Here is a 14842-nt window from a genome sequence, read left to right on the forward strand (position 1 = left end):
ATTTTTATTTATACACCTACCTAAGGGAACGTCTTAAAAAGCCGTCATAATGTTTACTTTATTGCATGATTAATCAGTTCTCTTCTGTGATCGACGAATAATATATTTACGTAATATATCGGGGGGAAGGGGGGGGTCGGTGAAAAAGTTTCTTCGTATTTTTTGTATAGATTTAGAATCGCATAATTCTTGCAATATTAATCGGATCTGGCAATGCTCGATTGAATTTGAAAGTTGACACGTTACAGAGTACAATTATAAACAACAAGTTGCGATATTTGTTCATTCGATACGTTTTGGAAATTTGATTAGAAAAAAGAGAAAAAAAATACAAAAAACAGGGAAGAATATCAGTCAGGCTGATAAAACAAAAAATGTATGATATTTATGAACACGATGCGATGTAGATCGGTGTTGGTGGCAGAAAGCTGGTTCGTGCGTTTATCAGTCTGAAAATTAAAATGTCAACGATGCGAGCTCGGTCTGATCGACTTCAATTGATGAAAGAAAGTTAATAAAATGATGGAAAAATAATTTAATCAAAACCGGCACATTAAGCAGTTATGATTATCGATAATGAATTAAATATCGAACGTAAAAACAATTTTTCAAACCATTTTTTTAGAACGCTGGATACGAGATATGTAACAACAAAAAAAGCTTGATTGGGTTCACTTTTCCATTAAAATACGAACGAAACTTTTGACTCCGCCCCAATTACTTTTTCTCACTCTTTCTCTCGCACATGCATACACAAATACACAAATACACACACACACCCACACACTTTTGTAAATAACGTAATTACAAGCATCTCATTAAACGTGAGATTTATACGAAATATAATACAAATACATACAACGATTGATATAAATAAATATAATAATAATAATAATAATAATAATAATAATAAGAATAATATACACGTATTCACAAATGAACATATGCATATATGCATATACATTATATATATATATATAAATACACATAAAATTGTGAGAATAAATGTATGCATATATACATGTATATACATGTTACAAGTAAATAATATTAAAGAAACGAAAAGAAAGATATACGAATAGATTATTAGAGTAATGAATTAATTAATATGGCGATTATTTTTTAAACTAGTCAGCCTTAAAGGGGTAGAAAAAAGAATATTATTTATAGCGATAACTAATAACAATAATAACAACAACAGCAACAACAACAATAACAACAACAATTAATAATAATAATAATAATAATAATACTAATAATAATAATAATAATAATAATAATAAATAGAATTATGTAAAAATAGGTAATATCGCTACATTTCGATTTATCACATGCTTATACGCCCATAAATGATTACACACAAACACACAGGCACACACGCGTTTGCACAAACATACTGATATTATATACACTTCTAATCGCGTGTTGTACGAATATCGATCGAATAATAATCCCACGGCATTGAAGAAATTATTTATCGGGATTAGAACGAGATTTGCTTTCCCTTCAAATTGATTTTCAATCTTATTCTTCTTGGGGTGATTAGTATCGTATCTTGTGTTGGATCATTTTGTTAGATAATTATTATACCAATTTTATCGCATTTAATAATACAAATTAAGAAAAAAAAAGTCGAATAAACAAGAAATAAAATCGATAGGATCGATGAATGAATGAATAAATTGTTTAAAAGCAATTTAAAGATTTAGAAATAATAAAAAAAAACACAAGAAAGAGAAAGAAAGAAAGAGAGAGAGAGAGAGAGAGACAGAGAGAGATATTTTTGTATAAATATATTAAACATTCATTTGATTAGTAATCATATATCACGTTTTATTTATTGAAAAACGTAGTACTATGAATTAGTTATGATGCATTCAATGGAAATTATTGCAGAGTATTTGAAGATTCTAAATCAAAGTAAGAAAAAGAGAAAGGGAGCGAGAGAGAGAGAAAGAAAGAAAGAGAGAAAGAGAGAGAGAGAGAGAGAGAGAGAGAGGAAGAAGATAAGATTTCACTGTACAAATAGCAAACATTAATTAATCTTCTTTTATAAGAAATATTTCAAACTTAATATAATCATCTATTTCTCATTCTGTTTCTCTTTTTCTATATTAATTAATATTAAATAAAAGATCGGGTTTAATATCTTTAAATCTAAAATATTAAACATAAGTTTCTTTTGATATTATACGAAAATTCTCTCTCCCTCAGAATTTCACCAACACATATACCCACGCAGCACTTACGTAGACATTTTCTAAATTTCTAATTTCTCGTGAATGAAACTTTAGCACCGATTTAGTATCATTTGAAAAGCGAACATGTCTTATAGTAAAGGATTTAACGTAAATCTATATAAATATATATATACATATGTATATGTATATAGATTTTTTTTTAGGCCATGATACTCGTCATTTATCTTGCATTCGAATCTCATCATCTTCCTGCAACCCCACCCACCATTCCTATCCTCACCACCAAGTTTCTCTTTTTCTCTAACACCATTTCTATCCCTTTTTTTTCTCTCTCTCTTTCTCTCTTTCTCACACTTTCATTCTTTCTTTCTAGTCGCGTTTCATTTTTGTAGCCTTTGTTCGACGAGCTCTCTTCGACAATCGAGTTATCGATTGCAATTGGCAGAGATGAAAAAACGTTTTTTGAACGTCAATTACGATTAAAGGCGAGGGGGTAGGGAAGTTGGAGGGAAAGAGCTGACGGAGAAGGGGGTGGGAGGAGGTGAATCAAAGGACGTCGAACGTAGGGGAAGTATTAAACGAAACTACGTTAAGGCTCGTCTTGCTTCCTTGCTTTTATCACGTTTCATTAAAACGCGCGTAAAGCTTTCTATCCTTCTCTCTCTTTCTCTCTCTCTCTCTCTATATATATATATATATATATATATATACATATATATATATCTTTTCCTATCTGTCTCACTCACTCTTTTACAAACACATAAGAGGCCTTAGTAAAAGGGGTAACGCTTTTAGGGAACAAAATGCTCGATTAAAGACGTGTATGATATTATCTACGTAATACTTCTTTTCTATCTTCCATTTTTTACATTATTAGAATTAGATTAAAAGATTAAAGAGAGAGTCAGAAAGAGAGAGAGAGAGAGAGAGATACACAGAAAGGCAAAAATAATCTATTCGAGATCATCTTCGTAAATTTTTCTTATACATCCATCACGATCTTTTTCTTACTTTTTCGAATCCAATTCTCCTTTCGTTCTTTCTTTTTTCTTCTCCTTTTCGTTTTGTTTGATTTCGATCTTTCAAGTTTTGCTTAAGTAATATTTTTAATTTTATTAATTTTTTGTCATTTATTTTTTCTAGCCAACCACCGACCACCCACCACCCATCCACCCTCCGTCCATCCTTCCTCCCCTCACCTTGTTTTTCTTTATTTTGTATTTTTCGTTTCGCGAAGTTGGGTGTATTTTTTTACGTATCGATCGAATAATTTTTGTTTGTTTTGTTAATTTTCATTTCTTTTTCTTCATTTTCTTTTTTTTTTCTTCGTGGAACACAGCAAAAGATCGTTTGACCTTGTCAAAAGATCACGTTATAGAGTCTCTCAAAGGCTGCTGCCGAATTCGCTCGATCTCCGACGATCGTTGTGTTTGATGATGTACGTTTCCGTGTATATGCTCTTCGTTCGATCATCGTACCTGTAATAAACGGATCATTGATCTATCACTGAAAAGTATTTTTTTTGTTTATTGAACAAATTGTTCGTCTTTTTATTTTTATTTTATTAAACGTTCTCATGTGGATCGATCCTTCGTGTCTGGTTTGACAATTTTTAAAGAATTTCAAATGATTGGTTTGTTTTTTTTTTCTTTTTTTTTTTTCTAAAGTGGTATAAACACTTAAACATTTATGCGAGTTAGAAAAAAGTATTTGATAGAGCAGATAGAAGATATTAGAAAATAGCGTGAAAAATAGTAATAGTAATAATAATAGTAAATAATGATAGCAGCGTAATGACTATGCAATTGTTGCAATTTAATTATGCGGAGTATATTAAAAATTTGGTCTTTTCTTTTTCTTTTTTGTTATGAAGTTTAAGCATGCATTTTGTATACTACATATTTGTAATATTTATGTGTACGTGCGACATGGATAGGCCTGAAAGAATTCATTTATTTTTCGCGAGTAACAAATCCGTCGATATTTTCTTAATTTTTATACTTATATTTAATTATATTAATAAATATATATATAACATATATATAATAAATATATATATATTTACATATATTTATATTTATTATTAAATATATGCATTAATTTTAGATTAATTTTTTCCCTCCTCGCAAAATTTTACCAGTATATTCTATAGGTCAAAATTAGAGAAAATAAAAAAACATTGTTTTTTTCTTTTTTTAATTATTTTACTTATGGAATATGCTGGTGAAATTTTGTGGGAAAGAGGGAAACTGGGGACATCCTTTATATACTATAATATATTAAATATATAAAGTTGTGTATACATATACAAATACACGATAGAATTAATAAACGGAGAAGGTAGGGTGTGGTCGGGGGGATGTGCATTGCATTATTCCACAGTACCTGACGCTGTTAATTCAGTTTGATAGAGTGTATCTTTCATACCCTTTCCGTGTATTCGGCTGACTCAAAAGTCCTGTCGTTTATCCTAAAATCAAAAGAGGAGGTATTGTACCCCGTATATTATTTCTTCGACGATTTTCAAATGGTACACACAGATATACACACACGTGGTCTATACGACTATAAACAAAACAAAAGTTACCCTAAAAAAGTGTCCGATATTTCCACAAAACAACAAAACAACAAAACAAAAACAAGAAGTAGGATTGGTGTTTAAGAGAAGAAAAAGTAGAAAATCATAAAATAGGACACGCAACAAACGAGCCTCGACGACGAAAAGATTAAAGTTCCGTTTTGTTTGGAACGTGTTTCAAATTAACGATCAATAAGACGCAATGAAAAATACAACGAAAAAGAAAAAGATAAAAGAAAAAGAAAAAGAAAAAGAAATTAATAAATGAAGAGAAAATTTAGTGCGATTTTTAAAAAGACTTTGACGTGACAGAACTTTCGTATCATCCCTGACACAACGGTCGGGGGACTAGCAGGGTTTATAGGTAGAGAAGGGTTAGAAGAGTAAAGGGGGGTTAGTAAAGGTTAGGATTTGCTGGTATAAGAAAAATGTGACACCAAACGAGATTTTTCTCGTCCATTTAAACACGTTCGTTTGCTCTCTCCTTGTGATTCCGATGTTGCAAGCAGGTGCCAATATCTAGCAAGAACGAACGAACGAACGAACGAACGAACGAACAAAGAAAGAAAGAAAGACGGACAGATAGACAGACAGAGAAAGATATAGAAAAATAGAGAGATAGATAAAAAAGAAAAAGAAAGAAAGAAAGAAGAAAAAAGAAGGCTTTTCCATGCCGACGTTTATCTTCGGTAAAATCTAAAAGAGGAAGCGGTGAAAGTGTGCTAGAAGAAGAAAAAGGGCTAACTAAAAGGAAAAATTGCAAAAGAAGGGTAAAAAAAAAGAAATAAGCGAAGAAAAAAAGAAACGTGTTAGAAGAGAAGAACACACCGAACAATGAGTTGTCTAACTAGAAATGGAAAATGGACCAAGAGTTATAGAAAAATAGAAAGATAGAAAGAGATAGATAGATAGATAGATAGATAGATAGATAGATAGAGAAAGAGAGAGAGAACGAAGTGCATACCTCGAAGTGTCAGACCAGATCGTACCTTAGGGACGGCCGGCGGAGGTTTAACGCTTCGAGATCGGACGGCTGCCGCCTGCAGAGTGAACAAAAGGCGCACTGTAGGGTGTTCTTGAAAGCTTCCCGAAAGTCACGATTGAAGTACGCGTATATCAGCGGATTTAACGCCGAGTTTGCGTATCCTATCCAAAAGAGGATTGCTATGACGATATTCGGACAGGGACACGTACGGCAGAGTGCTGTTATGACGTACCTATAAAATAGATTATCAGAAATATCTCTCTCTTTACCTTTTTATTTATTTATTATAATATATATTTAGCTAAATGTGTATTATTTTTGTTTCAAAATGATACCGATATCATCCTGTATGTATTATTGTTTTTTTTTTGTAAACAAAACTTTTTTCTCCAAAATTCGTTAGAATTTTGTGGGCCTGGGCGGGCACAAGTAAGTTTGTGTTAAGAATTGACAATATATAAAAATGTGTGAGAAATTTGTAAAAGGAATTCAACAAAATCTTCATTATAATTGATAAATGTATTTTTGTTTTTGATTAGGTATGAAATAATGTACCATAGAAAGAATGGTAACCAGCAGAGTATAAACGTGCCCATGATGATTCCTAATGTCCTAGCGGCTTTGTGTTCTCTCTTCATTTTCATCATGTTCTTGTCTTTGGTAGGAGTATGCAATTGGTCCGTGCTAATCTCGTTGAGCGTTAAAGTTTTCGATGAACCGGCGCTGTTGAGTTCGCCGTTGAGATTGTTCAAATCTTTGCTCGGCCTATGGCTTAATAACATTGCGTTACCTAGACGACTGTGCATTTGTTTTTCTTGACGATTAGCCTCTTTGAATATCGAATAATAAGTAAGCATCATGATGGTGCACGGTATCCAAAAAGAAATACTCGAGGATACAATGGCGTAACCCTTGTTAACACGAAAAACACAATCATCCGGATGATCCTGTCGATGTACGCTATCTTCGACAGTTGTATACCAATCGTTGAATATCGGTACGAATGAAATGATAGCTGGTGATATCCAACAAGCGAGCAACATACACGCGACCACTCTCTTAGTCATCTTGATGGGATACTTCAGAGGCTTAACTATCGCGTAATAACGATCGACGGATATGCACATCAAGTGTAAAATCGAACTCGTACTGAAATATACGTCCAACGAGTTCCAGACGTCGCACATGAAATAACCGAAGAGCCATTTACCTTTGATTTGTACGCTAGCGTTAAATGTCATCGCAAACATCGCCACGAGCATGTCGGCTAGTGCCAATGAAACCACGAAATAATTTGTTATTATACGTAATTTTCTATGACGCATTACCGACACCATTACCAATAAATTACCGAACACGGCCATCACTATTATCCAACCGAGTACGCAACCTTTCAATATTGTTAAGGATAAGTCCGGCCAAGGATCCTCTTTTATGGACTCCTTGCTCTCATTGCTCACAAAACTGATGTTACCACTTGAGGCTAAGTCCAGGACTGACGTCACGCCTACCAACGAGCCCTCCGGACGATCTGACGCTGTCGTTAGCGTCGTCATTCTATCACCCAAAAACCTCCCCTCTTGCTTGCTTGCTTGCTTTCTTTTTATCCGCTTCAACTGACTTTTTCTTTTTTTTTCTTTTTTTTTTTTTTTTTTTTTTTAAACCAGTTCGACTATTAACTACTAAATCTTACGTCATGGCAAATCAACATTAGACCGATCCTCATCTTCTTCTTCTTCTTCTTATAATCTGAAACGAGAAATAAACTTATTTCAATTAATTTGTACACTCTCTGACAAATCCTATTGATCGAAAAGACAGACCAAAAAGGGGAAGAGGTTAAAGAAATCCTCTTGGAATTAAAACCCTCCTCCTATCTATTAGATTCTATTTAGCGTGCTAACGTCGAACGCTAAGATCGATTAACAAGCAATCATTGAAAATCTTTTTAAACGCTTTTTACACTTGCAAACAAGTTTCCTTCAATTCAATTTGGAAACATTTGATAAAGTTCAAAGGCATTTTTTCTCCTATATCCTAATCAATTCAAATAAATCGGAACCATCGCAATTTTATTTATATTATTTTGTATTATTTGCAATATCATTTAAAAATTAAATAGAAAAATGAGTATTTTTTTTTCACTTGTTCGAAAAATAATTCGAAGAAAATTCGATAATCTCTCATGCGGACGTCTTTTGAAATATCCGTTTGAGCGTGTGTGTGTGTGTGTGTGTGTGTGTGCGCGCGCGCGCAAATGAGAGGACGATTGTGTATGTGTATGTGTATGTTAAAGAGAAAGAGAGTTTTGCATATACATTTCACTCTCTTGAAGGCTTTTATATCTTCGCGACAGTTTCTCTCGGTTGTCACCACTCGAAACGAGGACGCAGCGGAAGAGCAGGTAACCTTGAATGACGCGTTCTCTTTCTCTCTTCATCTAGCATGGTCGGTTTGACGGGACAGGGCTGTGTCAAGTACACTCATCCTGTGCACGTAATTTACAATCCACTGTTTTTCCCGGTAAATTTAGGTCGATTACCTTCGCCCCCGGGTTGGTATAGAAAACGTCGGGTAAGACGATAAGCACGCTTCATCGAGTAGTGGGAAAAATAAAAGGTGATGATACACCTATTTCTTCTCTATACGTATATGTTTGTATAATATGCATGTGTGTATACGAGCCAACGTTTTTCCTTATAAAATATATATGCACCATATTTTCTTTCTTCATATTTTTCATTGTTCTTCTTTTATTATAACGAAGAAAAAGGAGGATGATGATGATGATGGGGGTTGTGGTAAGAATTATTAGCCAATAACAGGAGTACATATACGTATATGTATGGAGAAACATTTGTTTTTAGATGCAATTTGTATAACATGTATATAGATACAATTTTATTTTATATTTATTTAGGTTCGTTTTTTTAAATACATTTTTGATGTAATTTTCTTTCGTGTTTGTGATAATTAAATAGAGTATAATATTTGAATGCAAACGAATATGTAACATATGTGAGAACATTTTGAGAAAAATATTGTTGCATCAATTTAATTTGTTACAAATTTTCATTTAAATTTTGCTCGTCGAGTAAATTTAAATGCATTTGATAGAATTACATTTAATGAAATTAAATACTTTTTTTATATAAAAAAGATATTTAAATTTGTTTTAGGTAAATTATGGGGTATCGTATTTTTATATTTAATAATAATGAAACACACAGTAAAACGTTCGAATGCAAGTGAATATTTGTATGAGTAATTTTTAAGAATTATCGTGTAATCGTAAAAAATAATTGCAACTTTTGTGAAAATGTTTCATTGTAAAAAGTGACGACAAAAGAACAAAATAACTGCGATTTAGATTTTCTATTAAAACATTGAAAAATTTGCATTGAAATAAATCGAAAAAAAAAATATTATTAAACGCTATTAAGTATTAAATATATATAAATCACTTTCTTATACGTCTACCAACATATACAAATACAAATATGCATATATACGCATACGCTTAAAAAGAAAATGGAAAAAGATGTAGATGTTTCGAGAATATCTCAAAAGCTCCCAGTATTTCCTTCTACAAAATCCGAACTTGTTTGCATCGTATTCAGCATGCAATTTCACGAATAAAAAGAAAGAAAGAAAGAAAAAGATAGATACCTAGACAGATAGATAGATAGATAGATAGATAGATAAAAAGAGAGAGAGAGAGAAGGATGAATAAGGTTCAATGAACTTCAACACTAAAACATCTTTCAATCTCGAAATTGAATTTTCATGATTCCAACGATGGAATATAAAATCTACGAGTGGCACACGTAAATTTCACACAATATCGAATTTATCTTGAGATAACGATCTTATATCAAATTTTACGCTTCTATCAAAATGAAATAAACTTATAGACAGAGACAGACAGGCGGACAAATAAATGCATTCACGTAAAATTCTATTCGAATTCGTAGAATTTTCACTTGTACAATTTCTTAGTAATAAAAAAAAGAAAAAAATAAGTCACTCACGATACTAAATGGCAAAGAAATTTGTTCCGTTTTCATTCGATTTATCTTTTCAAGTACTATTCAAAACGCATCATCTTCAAACCACATTTTATGAAAGATGATGCATTATCTCGGTATCGTGCGAGAAACGTTCACATGATATATAAAATGATATTGCTTTTACTATCTCTTTTCTCTCCTAATCGATGCTATCGCAAGTGGGGTATTTTCATGCGCTACTGGCTTTTATTATACTGTGTCATCAAAAATATATATATATACATATATAAATAAAAAATCTAGAGAAACGTAGAATATGTTCACGTAATAGAGAACACTAATACAATTCGTTATGTATATATGGTACTATAAAATATATAATGGTCGGTTTTATTGTCTATTTACTGAGCACGATTAAAGAACAGGATATACAGAGTGATTCAAAATGAAATATTATTACTAAATGTTTTCGTAGAATTTCATTAGGATATTAATTTTGGTTCTTGCAGATATTAAAATAGTATTATACAGTTAGGTTAATCCTTTAACGGATTATATGTAAACATTCTTCTTTTTTTTAAGTATAATTTTTAGTAGTAGAATGAAAAAGTTCTTTAAATTTAAATACAAATTTTAAAAAAAGGAAAACGAAGAAAAAGTAACAGATGGTACTAATTGTAATACAAATAAAATGGTTTGAGTCAGTCGTTAAGTTTAATAAAAGAAATTTTAATTGTTTACAAATTAAAAATTATCATCTATTTAAATAGAATATTAAAGTACACTTTTACATCCTTAAGAGAACACTTTAAAAAAAATGTGTTTTGTACACCAAAAGATTAGCCCACCTCTATCACTTAATTACTAAATAAATTAGGTTAATATCTCCATTAGTTAAACCAACTAGAACAAAACACTGGTACGACTAGTAAGAAGGGTAATTTGAACGTAAACATTTTTCCCATTTATTTTGTGACTTATTTTTATACATTAAATCATCCCCCACTTCTCTATTCGATTATATTAAAAAATATGATTAAACAATACGGTAAAAATCGGACAAATTTATTGGCCAATTAAATATCATAATAATGTTTAATCTTCTTCGTATCTATATTACCAATGAATTATTATAATAATTAATACATTTTATTTAACTTTACGTGACAACCTTTGAACAATAGCCATTAGTTTAGAATTTCATTCGAAAAAATATCATTGATACGTTACCCTTTGAACATAGATAGATACATTTTAATGCAAAAGTATAATAATCAAATGCACATTGCTCGAAAAAAAAAGTTCTAACGAGATTCCAAGTATTATTGCGATATAATTCAAAGAGTATGAAACAAAACGTTCTCAAAAATTTTGTAAAGTTAAGCTGAATTCTTAATAGAACGCAGAAGAGAATGAGAAAAACTAGGTAGTAGTTTCGGTATAATATATTATTCGGTTTTCTCGATTTAAAAACGTAAGCCATTCTCAAGTTTCCATTTAAAAGAAAAAAAAAAAAAGAAAAGAAAAGAAAAGAAAAGAAAAACTTGACCTGAGTGGAATCGTACTGTGGGATAAGTATATATGGATCGATATCGATAGAATCGAATATCGAATCAGACTGAACGACGTCGTTTCTTTCGAGAGATCGCCGTAATTTAGAAGTTAGAGTACGACGAGTGTAATAGATTGTTACTTTCAAATTTATCGAGCAAAGTAAAGCCGAGCTTTCGACTTTCTTTCGACTTTCTTTCGACTTTCTTTCGTAATTTTTAACCTTTTCAATTTTATCATGGAATCAAGAATATGTTCAACAAAATATTATTCCAACGAGATTCGTATTATAAACAAAGGATTTAACGGGATGCATTTAACATTTATTCTGGGTTTATTTTATATTTAAACAAAAACAAAAGTATCTACTTTTTTTCATTTATCAAATTATTTGGAAGACCGAACGAAGAATCAGTGGGTAAAATATATATTATCTTTTCATTCGGTATTTTAATGATAACGTTAGCGTTGTTTAAATTTCAATAAGAAATACTCCAAATTACTAACGTTCGCGAATAATTAAGATATCAAAATTAGTCGTTCAAAATGTCAAGTTATTTACAGTTTCAACATAGAAAAAGGAAGAATGTTTCTATAAAATTTAAAAAAAAAAATAACAAAATGTAACATGACGAAACAATATAATACAAAATTTAAATATCTTTTGCATACGTTTAACACACTCTTTGACTACTTTGCATAAAATACGACATATTTTATGTATTTTTATGATGACACAAATACATACGAAAAAAGAAGACAATCGGCATTTCAATAAAATATTAATTAACGAAAGTAACATAATGTGACAAGGAATAAAAGGAGAAACAATAAAATAAAATAAAATAAAATAAAATAAAATAAAATGAAGTGAAATGAAGTGAAATGTAATGAAATGAAATGTAATGAAATGAAATGGAATTAAAAAAAATTTAAATAACATTAGGTTGCATCTCTCGAAGAATAAAAATGCTTGAGATTACACGTCATTTGAAGAAATAAAAAATATAGGAAAAGTAAGAGAGAGAGAAAATGGTTAAAATGCGACGCGACTCGTCGTTGAAGGAAAAGCATACCCGTTCTGTCGCGTCTTCTTTATTCGCATTCCGCGATGGCACGTAAGGAATTAGAAGTAGAATAGGAACGTCAAGGAGAGAAAAGTCACGTCATTTTCCAAGCGTCGGAAAAAACAGCGGTTTTATATTATATTTTATTTTATTTAACTTTATTTTATTTTTCACTGTTCCGATGATTTATCTTTTTTACGAAGGATAAAGTACTCCGTTGAGAATCACAGAAAATAACATAAAAAAAACAATTGAAACAGATTGATCATATAATTTTATTTATGACACAAAAATAAATCAGAACTTAAAAATACTGTCGGCAATATATTGTCAGGTAGACAGTTTTAATTCTTGAATCAGTATTGATACGTAAGCTAATTAAACCGATAGTAATTAGAAATTATACTTCATCGAAAATGTTGAACAAATACGAGAGATAATATTTTATTCGTGTAATAACAAAGTGATTTAATTTTCGATTTTCCGTTGGAAATAATGAACGTACGAGGTTTTCCTCATTGTAGGAGAAGGTAGAACAAAAACATATTAATGAAGAAAGAAAGAGAACAAGATAGAGAGTGGGAGAGTGAGGGAGGAAGAAAGCAGTAGCTTTGAACAAACTGAGAAACGTTCAATTAGGAAAAATAAATAGATCGAAAAGATAAAACTAATGGAGTAGTATTTACCAGGTACCACAGCAGCTAATCCAAAGATCCTCTTTCTTTCTATCTTTGATTTACAGTTACGTTTTTAGATTGATAAAATAGAAGAAAATCCCTGTGCACGAATCTGCTCCTGATAAAAACACATAAAATAGAAAAATAAGATATAAAGGTGTATATTAAAGTTGATGTACAGAATCCAGGTATTCTATAAAATGTTCACTAAGATTAGGTATTGCATATTTTGATCATGTTTTTAGTACATTGCCTAGTCAATCTGTAGAATGCTCAAATGTTTTTGGTCAATACAGAATATATGCTTGAGTTGCACATGTTGCATAGTTGCACTTTGTTAAGAAACTCATCAGATTTTATTAGCGTTTCATTACAAATTTTCTCTGATTATTTTTAGGGTTGCGTCAAATTGAAAGAAGCATTTGCTCAAAAAAAAACTCTAACGCAATTTTAACTTTAGTGAATGAAAGCCCTGAAGCAACGCCTGAACGGAGAAACGTTTATCGAAGTACATTTTCGATTGATAACTTAAGATTAACTTAAACTTGTTACTAACATTGTGTACAAATGTTTCAATTTTCTTCAGGTTTGTTTCACTTGCAAAAGTTTAAGATCACTTTGCTTTTCCTTCCCCCTCTCCTTCATGTTATAAACATATTTAAGCATATATTTAGATTGATATATTTAGTTTAAGCATATATTTTAGATTGATCAAAACCCTCTGAGCATTTTATAGATTAATCGAACAATTTAAGAAAAACATGCTCAAAATATATATTGTTAGAGGATTTTTATAGAATTTCCGGATTATCTTGATTGACCGTAACATATATTAAAGATCAAAAATAAGATAGAAAGACAGAGAAGAAAAGAAAGAGAGAAAGAAAGGGAATGTATAAGAGAGGGAGCAGAAGAACTTTGTCTTTTTTCCGTTCGAAGTAAGAAGAATCAAGTCACGTAACGGGTTCGCAAGAGCATGAAAATCGTACGCATCCGGTCTCGTCGAACTGCTGGAAGAACGAGACTTGAGAGACCGAATAAGAGAGAGAGAGAAAAGAGAGAGAAAGAGAGAGAAAGAGAGAGAGAGAGAGGGAGAGATAGAAAGAAAGAGATGAAGAATAAGATGAAATATATGTAGAATTCTCAACGGTTTAGGTTGGCCAAGGGCATACCTCACGGAATCTGGAATATTCATTGACGAACTTTTTTTTCTCTTTCTCTTTCGTTAACTTCTTCTTCTTCTTCTTCTTCTTCTTATTTCACGAAGAATATTTTTGTGTTCTTCATCTTTTTCTCTCGAATATATTTTCGTTCCCTTTTTCCCAAATCATTATCATTCCTGAATTTTACTTCGTACCCTTTATTCTTCTCCTTTTCTTTATCCTCTCATTAATAATCCTTTCTATCTTTCTTTCTTTTCTACTACATTTTTCTTCTTCTCCTTCTTCTCCTTCTTCTTCTTCTTGTTTTATATTCTTCTTCTTACCTTCTTCTTATTTCACGAAAAATATTTTTTTATTCTTCATCTTCCTTTTTTTTTTTCTGGAATATATTATATTATTTTCGCTTCCTTTTCCCCAATCATTATCTTTCTTGAATTTTATTTCGTCCCCGTTCGTTCTTCTCCCCTTCCTTTTTCTTTTTTTTATTCCTATCATTTAACATCCTTTCTTTTTTTTTAATTCTCTCATTAATAATCCTTTCTATCTTTTTTTTTTCTTTTCTATTACATTCTTCTTCCTTCTTTCTCTTTCTCATTCGTTTACTCCTTCT

At 31.1% G+C, this 14842-nt stretch overlaps 1 protein-coding gene and 1 long non-coding RNA gene across 11 annotated transcripts in view; both read right to left on the reverse strand.

The window, feature by feature from the left end:
- Positions 1–2537: 2537 nt before the first annotated feature.
- Positions 2538–3120, reverse strand: LOC122522587. Its single transcript, XR_006305108.1, has 2 exons — positions 2913–3120; positions 2538–2880 (listed from the first exon to the last, which is right to left on the reverse strand). It is a non-coding gene; the product is annotated as an uncharacterized LOC122522587 (long non-coding RNA).
- A 168-nt stretch (positions 3121–3288) lies between these two features.
- The window catches only part of LOC122522092 (octopamine receptor beta-2R-like), a 60747-nt gene continuing 49193 nt past the window's right edge, over positions 3289–14842 (reverse strand). For 3 of the 10 annotated variants that reach the window (XM_043642897.1, XM_043642927.1, XM_043642919.1), the window contains exons 2-4: positions 6320–7513; positions 5769–5996; positions 3289–3679 (exon numbers count right to left, since the gene is read on the reverse strand). In XM_043642897.1, coding sequence (XP_043498832.1) covers positions 3586–3679; positions 5769–5996; positions 6320–7320 — 1323 coding nt within the window. In that variant the 5' untranslated portion in view covers positions 7321–7513 and the 3' untranslated portion in view covers positions 3289–3585. Of the gene's footprint in view, positions 3680–4604; positions 4672–5743; positions 5997–6319; positions 7514–8082; positions 8177–13078; positions 13188–14241; positions 14490–14842 lie in introns of those variants that run through there. The other 7 variants (XM_043642910.1, XM_043642902.1, XM_043642935.1 and 4 more) reach the window with 7 other exon arrangements.

The sequence above is a fragment of the Polistes fuscatus genome, unplaced genomic scaffold (genome assembly GCF_010416935.1).
Source record: "Polistes fuscatus isolate 324 unplaced genomic scaffold, CU_Pfus_HIC Scaffold1, whole genome shotgun sequence".
Taxonomy (NCBI): domain Eukaryota; kingdom Metazoa; phylum Arthropoda; class Insecta; order Hymenoptera; family Vespidae; genus Polistes; species Polistes fuscatus.